This window comes from Labeo rohita, chromosome 7 (assembly GCF_022985175.1).
Source record: "Labeo rohita strain BAU-BD-2019 chromosome 7, IGBB_LRoh.1.0, whole genome shotgun sequence".
NCBI classification, from domain to species: domain Eukaryota; kingdom Metazoa; phylum Chordata; class Actinopteri; order Cypriniformes; family Cyprinidae; genus Labeo; species Labeo rohita.
The window spans coordinates 42,081,125-42,097,793 of NC_066875.1; the positions used below are offsets into that span (position 1 = coordinate 42,081,125).

At 34.6% G+C, this 16,669-nt stretch overlaps 2 protein-coding genes across 2 annotated transcripts; both read right to left on the reverse strand.

Annotated features, from left to right (window-relative positions):
• Nucleotides 1-7,000: 7,000 nt before the first annotated feature.
• Nucleotides 7,001-11,772, reverse strand: LOC127167728 (zinc-binding protein A33-like). The gene is made up of 4 exons (XM_051113921.1): nucleotides 11,637-11,772; nucleotides 9,559-9,798; nucleotides 9,355-9,381; nucleotides 7,001-9,265 (listed from the first exon to the last, which is right to left on the reverse strand). Exons 2-4 carry the CDS (start codon nucleotides 9,794-9,796, stop codon nucleotides 8,718-8,720), a joined length of 813 nt encoding a protein of 270 aa, XP_050969878.1. The 5' UTR covers nucleotides 9,797-9,798; nucleotides 11,637-11,772; the 3' UTR covers nucleotides 7,001-8,717.
• A 1,295-nt stretch (nucleotides 11,773-13,067) lies between these two features.
• Nucleotides 13,068-14,946, reverse strand: mespba (mesoderm posterior ba). Its single transcript, XM_051113757.1, has 2 exons — nucleotides 14,257-14,946; nucleotides 13,068-13,161 (listed from the first exon to the last, which is right to left on the reverse strand). The coding sequence occupies exons 1-2, from the start codon at nucleotides 14,944-14,946 to the stop codon at nucleotides 13,108-13,110; spliced, it is 744 nt and encodes a 247-aa protein (XP_050969714.1). The 3' UTR covers nucleotides 13,068-13,107.
• Between the last annotated feature and the right edge of the window lie 1,723 nt (nucleotides 14,947-16,669).

Sequence of the window (16,669 nt, forward strand, 5' to 3'; positions counted from 1 at the left end):
ATTAATCGAAAAATAAATAACAAATAATCAAATAAACAAACAAATAATTGACTGTTAATGCCCTAATTTTGACAGCACTAATTAAAATACAAAAGTTATTTTAAATTGTAATGATTTTACAATATTACTATTTTACTGTACTTTGGATCATATAAATACTGCCTTGGTAAGCATAAATGACTTCTTTAAAAAACATAAAAAATATATTACTTAAAGAAAGCTAAAATATGATTAAAAAAATACTGAAAAACACAGTATAATAATGAATGAATAATGATAATAGTTACAGGCATGTTATTAGTCAGCTACCCAGTACAAAGCAAGAATTCATTTGAATTGTTAAGTGCAGAACAGTTCAATTGTCACATCTATACAGTATTTCTGAGAAATACAGCAATGCCTTCAACGCTGCACAACGCTGAGCAACCATAATGAAGAACTTTTATTTGCCTTTATGTGTGTTTTTCTCATGATCTCAGACTCCAGTGCTCCAGAGTCCCTGGGCTTTTCAATTTACTTGCTAATTTACTGCTGATGACATGTTTGATTCAGGTCAGAGATGTTTGCATCTCAGATTACAAATCCAAATCATCCCCTGACTAACATGCACAGTAGCTCTACCAACAGATAAGACTTAGTTTATCAGTAAATCTGGCTTCCATCAAAATACATGAGGAGAGAAGCATGAGAAAACACAATCACATCACACCCGCTCCTTCATGTTAACATGATTAACACCATTTTGATTACATTCATAGCTAGACATGAAGTTTTGACCTCAGGGGTCTGAAAATGACACCTTTTCAGGGCTCCTGTAGTGATGAAGCAGATGATAGTGGTGGACGAGATCAGGGACTGCAGTTCCCACAAACAGAAGTGTCGCATTTGACTCCTGCAACAACAGAGATGCACATATACATAGATATCAACACCAATCATATATGTTGTAATTTTATCAGAAAGATCTCACTGATGTGCTCAACGAATGTGCTCGCAATTGATGTATTAGTTTAATTTTTACATTTTTAAAGTTAAAAATTTTAAGTTAATTTTTAAAGTTTTTACTAAGAAGACTGTGTAGTTTCCCAATCAAAGGTGTGAAGTCACACCTCAGAAAGGTTTATGGTGTTACTTCAGAAAGTTCTCATGGGCTTCACCAGAAAAACACGATTTCATGACATGCTGGTTTTTAGCACTATTTGAACCTACTGTAGATTGCAGATTTCATAAACCGAAATAAACTACCAGAATAAGAGGGCGTCTTATGTAACTTAAAGGAATAGCTTATCTAAAAATGAATATTTGCTGAAAATTTACTCCCCCTCAGGCCATCCAAGATGTACAAAAAAAAAAGTTAAATAATTTGTTACCCTGCTGCCTTAAAATGTTAAGTTCAGTCAACTCAAATAAGTTTAGTCTAAATGTACTAAATGACAACTTAGATATTTGAGCTGAATTAACAAACAATTTGGTTTGTTAAACTTAAAGGAGAAGTCCACTTCCAGAACAACAATTTACAGATAATTTACTCACCCCCTTGTCATCCAAGATGTTCATGTCTTTCTTTCTTCAGTCGTAAAGAAATTGTTTTTTGAAGAAAACATTTTAGCATTTTTCCCCATATAATGGACTGCTATGGTGCCCAGATTTTAAAGCTGAGGAAGAAGGGTCTTATCTAGTGAAAAGATCAGTTATTTACATTAAAAAATACAATTTAAATATGATTTATTCCCAAACACTTGTCTTGCCTTGCAGTCCTTGTACTCTGGCTCAAGTCAGTTAGGGTATGTTGAAAAACTCAGACTGTATTTTCTCCCTCCACTTCAAAAATCATTTCAAAATCATCCTACACCGCTGCAGAAGTACCAACCCAGTCTCTGCAAAGTGAACATGCAAAAGAAGATCGAACACCCTTAACAAAAAAGGTAAAACAGCGATATAGGATGATTTTGAAGTTGAGGGAGAACATGAGATGGGAGTTTTTCAACATACCCTAACTGTCATGAACAAGAACAAAAACAGTCCAGGCAGAGTGAGACAAGACGAGCGTTTGACATTAAAAAGTATATAAATTGTATTATTTTTATTAAAATAACCGATCTTCACGCTAGATAAGACCCTTCTTCCTTGGCTGGGATCATTTATAACTGCATTTGGGATCGTTTGAAGCCACATTTAAACTGCATTTTGGAAGTTCAAAATCGGGGCACCATATCAGTCCATTATATGAAGAAAAATCCTGAAATGTTTTCCTCAAAAAAACATAATTTCTTTATGACTGAAAAAAGAAAGACATGAGCACCGTGAATGACAAGGGGGTGAGTAAATTATTTGTAAATTGTTGTTCTGGATGTGGACTTCTCCTTTAAAAGCTGCCTTAAAATTTTAAGCTGAATCAACTCACTTGATACAACTTAACATTTCAAGTTGGCTAAACTTTTAAAGCACCTGGGTAACAAATTAGTTTAAGTTGACTCAACAAATTGTTTTTTACAGTGTAGATGACTTTGATTCTTCATCAGGTGAAGTTTGGAGAAATTCATCATTACATCACTTGCTCACCATCTGCACTGAATGGGTGCCGTCAGAATGAGACTCCAAGCTGATAAAAACGCCACAATAATCCACAAGTAATCCACAAGTACACTCCAGTTCATCAATTAACATTTTATAAAGTAAAAAGTTGTGTGTCTGTAAGAAACAAATCTATCATTAACATGTTTTTAACTTTAAACTGTTGTTTCCAGCTACAATATTATGAGTCCTTTATCTACCATATTGCGTTCTCCAGTGAAAAAGTTATACAAAAGTTGTACTTTTTCACTGGAGGAAGCATTACTATGGATTATGGACTATGGATGGAGGACTATTTTGGCCAGAAACAAGAGTTTAAGGTTTAAAACACCTAAATGATGGATTTATTGTAATGTTTTAATCAGCTGTTTGAACTCTTATTCTGACGGCACCCATTCACTGCAAAGGATCTATTGGTGAGCAAGTGATGAATGCTAAATTTCTCCAAATCTGTTCTGATGAAGAAACAAACTCATCTACATAGGTGGACTATTCCTTTAATTAGTAGGATTTCCTCTAACTTTGTTTAACACCCAAGTGATTATGAGCCGATTAACACGTGATTGTCACACATTCACACGTTTTAATTGTGTATTTGCCTTCCAAGATGAAAGAGCTGAATGTGTGTATTTGACATTGGGATTTGCACATCAAATATCCCTCACAAGCTGGCAAAATAAACTTTGTTGGCTAATTCCACAACATACCGTAATTCACACGCAACTGTTCTATGCATTTAAAATGCATCTCGCTCACATTAGGACATGAGCATTGTGAGGGGGTCTCAACAAGTAAATCTGTGGCTAGACTTTGTGGCGTGAAGGGCTTTTCACAGTCAGTTGAACTTCATTAGCAGCAATAGGCTTCAGCTGACACAGACCGAATACACATCACATCTGAAGGATCAAGCCTGGTGCTTGGATGGAATACACTACGGCTTACGAAATAACTAATATCTGTGATTAGAGGTCGGTGTGGTTTCCTTTCTGTTTATTGTTTTAGTTAAATTATCCAGGAAATGTCACATTTGCTTGGTTATTATTATGCAGCTCTGTGCCAGCTTTAGCGTTACTCAAATAGGCTATAATTACAAGATTAGTTGAATCAGAACATAACAAGACATTCTTTAGTGGCAATACTTTGTAAACACGCAAACAAATGTGGAAACAGCAAATGAGGGTGAAATATCATCCAACAAACGGTAAAGATCCATTATGAATAGTTATTAAACTACAGACTAACAAAAAACCAAATCGAGTTTCCATTGTTTTTACTCAAACATGTTCGTTTTACTCTGAACTCATTGTTTTCTGAGGAAGTCTGAACATTAGTTCAAATGTATTAGTGCACAGAATGAAGTACTTTGGCAGCACCATGGTGATATCGCATGGTAATATTTTGATAGGCCTATGGTACTGAATGATTACTATAGTATTTGCATGCTGCTCCAAGGTACTTGGAAATAAAGAATACTGAAGAATACCAAGGTACTATGTCCAGAAATATTGGTACTGACATTATATATACACTACTGTTCAAAAGTATAGGGTCTGAGAGATTTTTAATGGTTTTAAAAATAAATATTTATATCATCATTGCTCCAGTCTTCAGTGTCACTTGATACTTCAGAAATCATTCTAATATGCTGATTCGGTGCTCTAGAAACATCTCTTATTATTATCAATGTTGAAAACAGTTTATTACAGTACTGTTTATTATTTTTGCAGAAACTGCGACACATTTTATTATGATTTTTTGATGCTTAGAAAGTTCAGTAGTCTTTACTTTTATTCTTGATCAACTGAATGCATCTTTGCTGAATAAAAGTATTAATTTCTTTAAAATTTCTTTAAAAAATAATATAATGTACTTTCAAATGGCACGGTATTACCATAATAATGGTATGGTAAAAATGAGCATTTTATTACAACAAAATTACTGTCACTGAATTTACTGAGATGTTTTATTAAAATTATGACATTAGTGATGGTGATAATAACACTATCTACTGTTAAGCCAGCCATCCTCAGACCATATCCAAAATTTCAAATAGATTTTAGTGCTCTCAAACGATTAATCGTGATTAATCGCATCCAAAATAAAAGTTTTTGTTTACATAAAATATGTGTGTGTACTGTGTATATTTATTATGTATATATAAATACACACACATGCATGTATATATTTAAGAAAAATATGTCATGTTTATACATTAAAATGTTTATATTTAATATCAGTTATATGAATATAAATAAATACATATAAATACATGTACACTGCCCTCCAAGAGTTTGGAAACGCCCTAGAAAAGTGGGGTTTTGGACAATACTGGCATGAATCCTTTTTAATTTGTGATCATTTTGCAGTGATAAGGGACAACACAAACTACGAGAACATATTTTATTACATAAATAGTTTATACATAAAAAAACTTAAATTTTCGATTCATCAAAATTTCCATCATTAGCAGCTATTACAGCTCAGCATAATCTGGGCCTAAATTCACTGCATGCTAAACTTAATTGGCAATCAATTGTTGAAGCTATTAGGGGGCATGTCTGACTTTGACATGTACATATTGCCATTATTATGCAATCAAAATGAAAATTATTATTGTTGGTCTTCAACGATAATGTCAAGTTACTTTAATGTATTTGCACCAAAAAATGATAAGGATTTGTGCTGATATCATCCAAAACCACACTTTGCCAGGGGTGTTTCCAAACTTTTAAAGGACAGTGTAAATACTTTCAAAATATACACTGTATATGTGCCCACATGGAAAGAACCTATATGAGGATATATGCGGATATATGAAACCTATATGCAGTATATATGCACATATATGATAATATATATGCTGCATATATGCGTATATATGCCACATATAGGCAAAATTGAGGTGCATATATGTGCATATACAGGCCATATAGGTCTCCTGTATTGCTTCTTTATATCCACAAAAAAGCCCTATATGTACATACAAGATATGTCTCCTATATAGCTCATGGCAGGATCTGGTCATTTTAGCTCATATCTCACTTTGGCAACTGTCATACATGATGCCTAGCTCATATTTTCTATTATCAAGGCAATAACTATTAATTAATCACGACTAATCGCATCCAAAATAAATGTTTTTGTGTACATAATATATGTGTGTGTGCTGTGTATATTTATTATGTATACATAGACACATACACACCCACACGGAAATAACCTATATAAACATATGTTTTAATATAGGTTTTGATATAGGTTTTTAATATATGTGACATATATAAAATTGGCCGTTTTCCTATATTATATGCACATATATGTACATATAATATAGGAAAACGGCCAATTTTATATATGTCACATATGTGTTTATATGTTTATATAGGTTATTTCCGTGTGGGTGTGTATGTGTCTATGTATACATAATAAATATACACAGCACACACACATATATTATGTACACAAAAACATTTATTTTGGATGCGATTAGTCGTGATTAATTTGACGGCACTAAAAACGTTAAATAGAAACATAATTAAAGTGTGTAACTTTTATAGAATTGTCTCTAATATGTCATTACGGAAGGAAAAAGTATTTTATAAGGTTTTAAATTTGGTATCTCTATCATATCAGCACCATCTAGATATTTAACAGGTAAGTCCAACAAATGAGCATTTGAATGAAACCAATGTCTTGGAATTCGTTTATCGAACTAACTTGGTTTTAATTGTTATGTTCTATTCATGGTTAAATTTTGAGACATACGTTGTAGCGTCGTCAGAACTCTTCAGTGCCGCTCAAAACGCCAAAACGCCTCCTCTTCTGTAGAGTGTGTATTTCCCTCTGATTACTATCACCATCTAGCGACAACACGGAGTGATTGCACACCATTTTTCAGCTGTAGACTGTTCTTCTTCTTTTTAAGGAAGTGAGGTAAACAGCAACTTATAAAATAAACCCGAACGTCTCCCAAACTTATAGTTAGAAACTGTTAATATTGAGACTGATGTTTCTGTCAGATCATAAAGAAGAGATATCAGCAGACTATTCCATCCAGTTGGAGAGTAGTCAAAATGTTTGATATTTTTAGCTGATTTTCAAACACGCATTGTTTTTCATTTGTCACGTGTCTCCTTGCAACAACATCATTGTGATCTGAACGACTTGAATGTCTGGTTGTGTATGATCCTCAGACATTTAATGTATGATGGACATTTTTTCCTCTGTGACTATTAATATACAGTACGTGTATGATCTGTTGTGTATTCCAGTATTTACTAAGATTCTGAAATCATTTTGATGTAAAACTTGCTGCATCATTTTATACGCCTATGTAATTTCACTTCAACAGGTGGAGAGAATAAAAATAAATGACTTGATTGTTTTAAACATGATTAAATAAATGAGAAATGTTATATAGCTTTTTAATATTTAAAATATGTACTTACAGTAGATATGAAAAACTGAAAAAAAGCAGCATTTCCAGTACATAAGCTGACATAGGGAAATAACGAGAAGGAATAACGAAGTGCAGTAAACGGTAAAACAGTTTGCACTACAAACCACTGTGTTCATAATTAAGATAATACGTTAAAATAATATTTTAAGACACACCAGTTTGCAATATTAAGCAGCAAAACAAGCTGTTTTGTACAGATAAAAACAGCTTGAAGCAGATGAGACCGAAAACCAGACATATTAAATTTATAAATGGCCATGGGGACATTGCAGTGGATCAGAGGTAAAAAAAAAAAAAGGATATAAATACGGTTCAGTTTCTTGCATAGACCGATTATTTCGTGTTTTAACACCTCGATGTATCATCATGAGCTGCAGGGTTTAATTTGGTTTTGTCTGTGTATGTTTTTTTTTTTGACTCTCAAAGCTGTTGATCCCATTGACTGCCATTATATGACAGACTGCAATGGTTTGAGTTAAAAATCTTTGTTTGTGTTCTACTGAAGAAACAAAGTCACCTACATCTTGGATGCCCTGGGGGAAAGCATTTAAACATCAAATTAAATTTTTAGGTGAACTATCCTTTTAATGCTTCTGGTACAATGTCCTTTGGACGGACAAGACAAAACTAGAGCTTTTTGGGAAGCATTAAAAGGATAGTCCACAGATGAAAAAAGAACACCAATTCCACTTTGAAAGTGTTTGTGCAGTACACAATGAAATCTCAAAACCACCAAGGCATTCTACAGCGATATGTACTGACCATTTTAAGAAAGCTCTGTCTCAGTCACAGGTCATGGGTCCTTTAACAGGATAATGACCCAAAACACATAGAAATGCTAAGGACAAAACATTGGACTATTGTGAAGTGGCCTAATAAGAACCTCGATCTGAATGCTATTGAACATCTAAACTGACCAAAATTATAAACGCAACACTTTTGTTTTTGCCCCGATTTTTCATGAGCTGTGTAACGGGCACTTCTTCTTTGCCAAGATAATCCATCCACCTCACAGGTGTGGTTTGCTGATGTCAACGTTGTGGATCGAGTGGCCCATGGTGGCCGTGGGGTTATGGTATGGGCATGCGTATGTTATGGACAGCGAACACAGGTGCATTTTATTGATGGCATTTTGAATGCACAGAGATACTATGGCGAGATCCTGAGGCCCATTGTTGCATGAGGCAAATGGTGAGATACTGACTGGTTTTCGGACCCCCCCCCGGACCCCCCTAATACAGTAAAACTGCACTTTTTAGAGTGGCCTTTTATTATGGCAAGCCTAAGGCACACCTGTGCAATAATCATGCTGTCTAATCAGCATCTTGATAAGCCACAGTACATGTTGACGGGTGCAGAAGCACATTAGGATCTACAGAGAAATCACTGCCTGTAAGGGTCGTGAAACAAAATATTAGGTTAAGGGTCCCTTCGTTTGGACCGTGCCATTTTATTCTGCTTTTGATTTTTGATTCAACTGTATATTTAAAGTAATACAACAAAGTTGTATTTTTATTAAATATGGAACAAATGATGATGGACGTCTATTACCTTATCAGTTTCTGTTTTGTTTTTCTTCTTTTTTTTCATACAGACCAATTTGTCCACTTCTCAGTATAATATTTCCAGATGTTATTATGAAAAGCATTATTTTCATCTTGTGTTTCATACTAATGGTGTAGATTCATTTTTTGCAACTGACAGGTGTGATAATCAGTGGGGTTACGTTTGTACCATTATATCCAAAGGATGGACTAAAATATGGATAGAGTTTCTCAGTGAAAGACTGGCCAGTGAAAGAGTAGATATGAGAGCTGGTCTCCGCATCATAGAAGGAGACCAGACCCTCCTCATAATCCACAAACACCCCTATCCGCTGTGGCTTCACTCTCAGAGACAGCGGGACAGGGCGACCAGAGAAAGCCGCATATTCATTCCAATAAAACAGCCATACAGTCCAGTATCCATTCCTGGGATTCAGTATGATGTCTCCCTTCCTCTTTGTAGATTCTCTGGCCACTCCTAAAGCCCAGGCAGTCTTTCCCTTCACCTGCACCTCAAAATAAAACCTCCCTGAGGAGAATCCCTGCTTTCCCAGGACACTTACATAGTAATCAAATCTCTCTGGGTTATTTGGGAGCTTTTGTTTAATGTCTCCATGTCTCACTTGTTTCCCGCCATCGGACAGGATGAGATATGGATTAGCTGTATCAGGATCCAGAGTCACATCCACTGAGAAAACAGAGAATATGAATCACAAAGAGAATATGAAGCTGTGAGTATATAAATGTAAACCAGTGTTGTGCAAACAGTAACTGTACCTGCATACTGCTGCCTCCTCTTAAGCTCTGTAGAGACAAATGACAATAAAAGATCATGAGATCTTTGAGATATTTTTATGTGTGGAATTATAGGCAGGCTTTAGGGATTTATTACATATTATGATTGCAAACAGCATTTCACATATATTTTAAATAAAAAATACTAAACTAATGCTAAATACTGTCACTTGTGTTCTGCAGTACCTTTCATTTTAAAATAATCGACAACCATTCGTAGTGTCATATTAATCTTGAGATCAGGCCTGTGGTTGAATGTTTCTTTACAGTATGGACACTTGCATGTCTGACTGTTGTCCCAGCACTGGCTCAGGCAGTTCTTACAGAAGTTGTGTCCACATGGAGTGCTGACTGGATCAGTGAACACATCCAGACATATAGAGCACTGAAGCTCCTCAGTCAGTAGAGCACTGGAGGATGTCATATCTGGAAAGAGAAATATTGATGATAAATTACCCTCACTATAATCAGATACTTGCCTTGACAATTCATGTTTCTCAGAACCTATGATAATCAGTTGGGTGTAGGTAATCTACTAACAACACAGGTGCAAAATGGGTTAAAACATTTTTGGGACATATAACACAACTGTGCTTGCGGCGACCCGAGTTCAAATCCCGTCTTGAGGTCCTTTGTGGATCCTGCTCCCCTCTCTCTGCCCAGTACTTTCCTGTCCTGTCCATTAAAGGCACAAAAAAGCCCAAAAATCTAACTTAAAAAGAAAAAAAAAAACATTTTGGGACACTAAATAGAGTGTTTTCAGGACACGTCATTACTTGGCCATATCGGTGGCACTGAATGTAAACAATGCTATCGAACAAAACACGAAAATTTAGCTGATTACTGCTGCTGAAAATGACCAATTATGGTCATGTTTTGGGCTGTACTAATTGGTCGGACCTAAAACTATAGACTGCCAAAAGTTATAAGAAATTAAAGAGAAGAGTGCAAAAAACTGTCTGAGGAACAAAAGGCATTTGTGGTTGGCCAAACTGAACCAGGATTTCCAGGGCAAGAATCTTGACAACATTTGTGTTTGTTCTTATCATTTCCAGTCAGGCAGGTGAAAATATCAGGCTTATATCTTAATTAATACTGCTTGTGTGTATCTTTACCTATTAACTTTAGTATGTCAAAATATTGCGCCCCTACCAAGTCCTTCTCTATAGAGTTTGATTTAGCAGCTTCCACACAGTTTTTTGTCTGTGGTTTAGACAGTGTAATTAGCAGAACAAGGTATTCAGTAGTACATTAACTGTGCAATCCATGCTGTTGTTTACATCTGAGTATCACCAGTATTTATTTTATGTAGAAATCATGAGAATAACATAACACTTGTTATTTTAACTTGACATGTTATAACAAGAAAAAATATGGCAAGAGCTTTTTTTCAGTCGCTGTATTCTTTCCCATATGATTTCCACATCTTTTTTCTTTGCATTTCACTGTAATAGTATGAAAAATGACTATCTCCCCATATGATGTATGATATATCTCATTAACAATTCCCTGGAATGCACAACGAATCTCTTGTTTTTCTCCTCAAATCTTCACGTCTCTTTCACAGGTAAATACTATTTATTATCTAAACGACTGAAATCAATTTGAAATAGTATTATGCAATGCTACTAAAAACATTTTTGATTAAGGCAATGTATGTTACTACATAATACAGATTTACTCGTTTATAGAGCGAGCCTTTCACTGATTATTTACATCTTAAAGGAGGTTATACCCATAATTTGCGCAAAGTGTCACGGAGCGCAGGAATGAGGTGGATAGCGGTAAACTGACTACATTACCTGTGTTCTTCTTAAAGCAGCGCTGCGTAGACCGATCAGTGTTTGACATCAAAGTACCGCGAGAGCGATTCCACACCATAAGAAGCCGTCTGCTCTTTAATCGTTCTTGCGGTATTTTGATGTCATGCACCGATCGGTGTGTGCAGCGCCGCTTCAAACAGAACACACCTCTTGCATTAATTTTAAATGCTTTCCATCCATAGATTTTGCGTCTGAAAAATAACTGTCCATAGTCCACGTCTCATCAGTTTCATTGCGTGTTTCGTATATCAGTTTATATTGATACAGAAAAATCTTTTTGGACTTTTTTTAGACTTTGCTTTTGCCATCAAACGACATACTTACAATTCTGATAACTGATCGTATATTTTACGTGCTTAAACCTGTTCCTATTCCGCTTACTAGGCCAACAGTTTGACATAAACCCTGCTAAACAATCTCTCTTTTATTTCTATCACTTACCTGTGGGTATCAGATGTTTCCACAAGGGTCTTTGAATGGCTCAGTGAATATTCTAATGTTTAAAGACGTTTATAGTTTCAGGCGTCCGTATATTGTTATCATCTGTGAAGTTACTTTCACTTTTTCTCTCGCTGAATTACAGTTAGCCTATGTCAGAGCTCCTCCCATATTTCTGTAGGTCGTAACTAAAATATAATAGCCTACTTAGAAAAGGTTGATTGTTTGGCAACATCTCGTAAGAGTTTCTAAAGGACAAATGCTGCATGATGTATACAGATTATTCATAGACAATAAGAGTACAAAAATATCAATGATCTACTCATAGAAAGTGATTTTTCTTTATTCAGATGCTATTATTACAAGCAGCTACAACATTTTACATGCAATTTAACTTTGACAGCAGTTTTTCATGCCACTAGCTGACTAGGCTAGTTGACGGTAAAGCTGATTCTCCAGTCATCAATGTTAATGGATAATGTCAGATAGCCAATTTTAAGTGGAGAAGTCCACTTCCAGAACAATTCTCATCCCCTTGTCATCCAAGATGTTTGTGTTTTTTTTCTTCAGTCAGTAAGAAATTATGTTTCTTAAGGAAAACATTTCAGGTATTTTCTCCATATAACAGACTTCAATGGTGCCCCCAAGTTTGAAATTCCAAAATGCAGTCTAAATGCAGCTTTCCAGGGCTCTAAATGATCCCAGCTGAAGAAGAAGGGTCTAATCTAGCGAAATGATCAGTAATTTTCGAAACAAATTGACAATTTATATACTTTTTAACCTCAAATGCTCGTCTTGTCTTGTCTCTCCAATGCACATGCGTAGTCTCAATACAGTTAGGGTATGTCGTAAAACTCCCATCTCGTTTTCTTCTTCAATGTCAAAATCACCTACATCGCTGTTTCACCTTTTTTTTTCTTTTTTTTTTTGATCTTTTTTGTATGTTTACTTTGTAAACACTGGGTCGGTACTTCTGCAGCGATGTAAGATGATTTTGAAGTTGGGGAAGAAAAAGAGGCACCATTAAAGTCCATTATATGGAGATAATTCCTGATTTTTTTCCCTATTATATAGTAAATTATATGTCAATTTTGGTTCTGGAAGTGAACTTCTACTTTAATGTTTGCAATATAAAATAAATTTGTTTTTCTGTTTATAAATGATAGATATTTATTTTTAATAATAGTATATAAAATCTAAAAAAAAAAAAAAAAAGTTATCAACATGTGAAACACCAGTAATATTTGGAAATACCAATAAATAACAAGAAAAGAGAAACAACTTTGAATAATACATGTTTTATTATAAATACGTATCAAATATAGTTTGTATTTACATAGGACAGACATGGATAACACATAAAACTTAAATTACAAAAATAACAGGATTAACTTCACATTTATTGCTTTCTACTGTACACAATACAGTAGTAGGCCTCAGTCTTGCTTTGGGTGTAATGGAGACAATTCTGCTGTCAGCTCCAGTAGGCCTGAGGAACAAGATGATAGCCAAAGTTTCTGCCATAGACCTGAAACAGAGGATAGAGAATTGGTTAGAGTACAGTACATCTAAGTTTGATCTGTTCATTTTCAACTGTTAGTTAAATTACACTGATGGTAGTATTATATTCCAAGTAAGAAAATTGCCTTGGATTCAACGCTCATAACAATTTTTAATCGTAATTCAGATATTATTTTATCATCTATAAATATCTTTCAAATGTATTTGTTAAATATTCAGCATGTAGATTGTTACATAGGTTGATAAATTGAATATTTGTACATTTATGTTTTTAGACACAGCAAAAAGCTATTTAATCACACTGCAAAAAAATAAAAAAAAAATGTCAATTTAATAAAAAATTAAAATAGATTTGGGTTATTTAAAATGTTGAAAAATCGAAAATAGTGAACAGTTTCACTTAAAATGAAATTCAGCTAAATATTTAATTGACCCTCCCACATTAAAATGATTTTAAAATGTACCTAATGTATATCTAATGTATGTACATATACAGATGTACATATCTAATGATTATTTTAATGCTTTTGCAGTATTTTTTATATAGTAGTTATATAATAAATTATATTTAAATGTATAATTATATAAAAAACATAATTAAAATTATAAAAATACACTACCAGTCAAAAGTTTTTGAACAGTAAGATTTTTAAACTTTTTAAAGAAGTCTCTTCTATTTCAGATAAATGCTTTCCATTCATCAAAGAAACCTGAAAAATTCTACTTCACCATCATAATAATAATAATAATAAATGTTTTTTGAGCAGCAAATCAAAATATCAGAATGATTTCTGAATGATCATGAGACTGGAGTAATGATGCTGAAAATTCAGCTTTGATCACAGGAATAAATTACATTTTAAATATAAAGCAGTTATTTTAAATAGTAAACATATTTCAAAATTGTACTGTTTTTGCTGTACTTTGAACCAAATAAATGCAAGCTTGGTGAGCAGAAAAGACTTTAAAAATCATTAAAATTTTACCGATTCTAACACGTTTGAAAGGTAGTGTATATTTTAAATTACATTTAAATATAATTTAAAAATATATACTATAATAAATAATTTTAAAAAATACATAAAAAGTATTATTTACATACCTGGTATGTCTGTGTTGTTTGAGCACACTGTTGTGACTGGAGGAAGGCATCTATATTTGCAGAGAAGTTTTGCTCTGTTGAATGCTGCTGTGAGGAACCACCATACTGATCCATTCTGATCTCATCACACTGCCCTGTATGACCAGAGCAACCCTCACAGTGAGCGTAACCCTGTCCTTGCTCAACCCAATCTCCAGCCATAGACCTGCACTGAAAATAACCAACGATCTCTGGAGAATATGAGCAGCCGTTGGAGTTCATGTTCTTCCTGTGGTTCAGCTCCTCTTCACTGAGACCCAGCTGAGCAGACAGAAACGAGATGTAGCGTATGGTGAGCCTTAGCGTCTCAATCTTGGTCAGAGTTTGGCCTACGGGAGCTACGGACGGAGGCAGGTAGGTCCTGAGATGGTGAAGAGCCTTGGTCAGATCCCTCATCCTCAGCTTCTCCTTCTCACTGGCGTTCTGTCGTTGCTCACTCGGGTTCTTCAGCCGTAGTCTGCGTTTTCTCTTGCCAACACCTGCAGGTTTGAATGATTTTGAGCATGCAGGCTGGGCCTGGTGAGATGGGGAGAAGCCCCGGTCCATGGACGGATCTGGCGAGACGGTGTCTGGAGAGGAAACGCTGTAAAACTCGGATTCTGAGCTTGAACAGCTCCACTGGTTCTGCTGGCTGTGGCTTGAGCTTTCCATATTGTGACTCTGAGGGTGAATGAAGGCTGGACGGAGGGCTGGAGGTTTATATGTTGGACTCAGAGGTGCGAGGTGACACCTCTGCAGGCTCACGGTAGCCATCGCTGTCTCTCAGACCCCAGGACTCGGCTTGGGTCTGTCTGGGAAAGACTCTGAGAGGCCACAGGAGCAGAGGTGTGAATTTTGACTCCTCTTCAAAACAACAAACCAGTGCAGACTCTACCAGAAAACTGATCTTGTGCAACTGACCAAACAATGAGTTCTGTTTAATCAATTCTGATTTATCTAGGAAATTCACTCTGATAATTTGACTTTGATAATAAAAAAAAAACAAAAAACATTTTTTAATATCTGAAGGATTATGTGACACTGAAGACTGGAGTAATGATGCTGAAAATTCTGCTTTGCATCACAGAAATAAATTACATTTCAGTATATTTTAAAATAGAAAACAGTTATTTTAACTTGTAATAATATTTCACAGCATTGCTGTTTTTACTATATTTTTATTCAAATAAATGCAGCCTTGGTAAACATAAGAGACTTCTTTTAACAACATAAAAAAATCTTGACCCCAAATCTTATAATATATATCAAATGTATATCAAATAAACAGTGTTTCAATAGTACTTTCAAATTGTTTAGGTTAAACTAGTAAGATAAAGCAGTTTAATCATACAATTTTTCCCAGTATCAGTGGAAGCAGCCTACAGCTAATTATATATAAGATATAGTCCCAATCCTCAGCCCAATAATTCAAAACTACTGCTAGTTGTTTGTACGGGTTGTATTTCAAAGAGCTAAGCAGCATAATTGACCTTAATGATGTTTAATGATGCTTAATAAACTCCATTAGTAGATTACACTTGAGGTGTGACATTCACACACACTGGTGACCAGGTTTGCAGTTTAGTGGTGGAGATAGTCACTGCAGTCAGTCAAGTGTGTCTCATTCAGAGATTCAAAGTGACAATGAGTTCATTATAAAAAAAAAAACTAATTGTATCTGATTGACTGATCAGTGTAGAGTTAGAAATATATAACTTGTTTTTAGAAAAACAATTATATTAACATACAGTTAAAGTCAGAAGTTTACACCTTGCAGAATCTGCAAAATGTTAATTATTTTACAAAATGCATGTTATTTTTTATTTACTATTTATACCTGAATAAGATATTTCACATAAAAGACATTTCCATATAGTCCATGAGAAAATAGCAGTTGAATTTATAAAATTGACACATTCAAAAGTTTACATACACTTAATTCTTAATACTGTGTTGTTTCCTGAATGAACTGTTTTTTTGTTTAGTGATAGTCGTTTATGAGTCCCTTGTTTGTCCTGAACAGTTAAACTGCCTGCTGTTCTTCAGAAAAATCCTTCAGGTCCCACAAATTATTTGATTTTCCAGCATTTTTGTGTATTTGAAAACTTTTTGATTTTGAAGATCAGAGTAAATTTAAATAATTTTGTCTTCTGGAAAACTTATAAGTCTTTTCTGTAGCTTCTGAAGGGCAGTACTAAATGAAAAAATATGATATTTAGGCAAAATAAGAAAAATGTACACATCTTCATTCTGTTCAAAAGTTTTCACCCCCGGCTCTTAATGCATTGTGTTTCCTTCTGAAGCATCAGTGAGTGTTTGAACCTTCTGTAATAGTTGCATATGAATCTCTCAGTTGTCCTCAGCATGAGAAGATGCATCTTAAAATCATACAGTC

What these genes read in the sequence shown, in the direction of transcription:
- mespba (XM_051113757.1), bottom strand. Translation starts at nt 14,946, where the DNA reads ATGGAAAGCTCAAGCCACAGCCAGCAGAACCAGTGGAGCTGTTCAAGC. An exon ending in AAACAACACAGACATACCAG is followed by an intron (nt 13,162 to 14,256) that starts GTATGTAAATAA and finishes CCTCTGTTTCAG; the next exon opens with GTCTATGGCAGAAACTTTGG.
- LOC127167728 (XM_051113921.1), bottom strand. Translation starts at nt 9,796, where the DNA reads ATGACATCCTCCAGTGCTCTACTGACTGAGGAGCTTCAGTGCTCTATA. An exon ending in CGATTATTTTAAAATGAAAG is followed by an intron (nt 9,382 to 9,558) that starts GTACTGCAGAAC and finishes TTGTCTCTACAG; the next exon opens with AGCTTAAGAGGAGGCAGCAG. An exon ending in GAGGAGGCAGCAGTATGCAG is followed by an intron (nt 9,266 to 9,354) that starts GTACAGTTACTG and finishes CTGTTTTCTCAG; the next exon opens with TGGATGTGACTCTGGATCCT.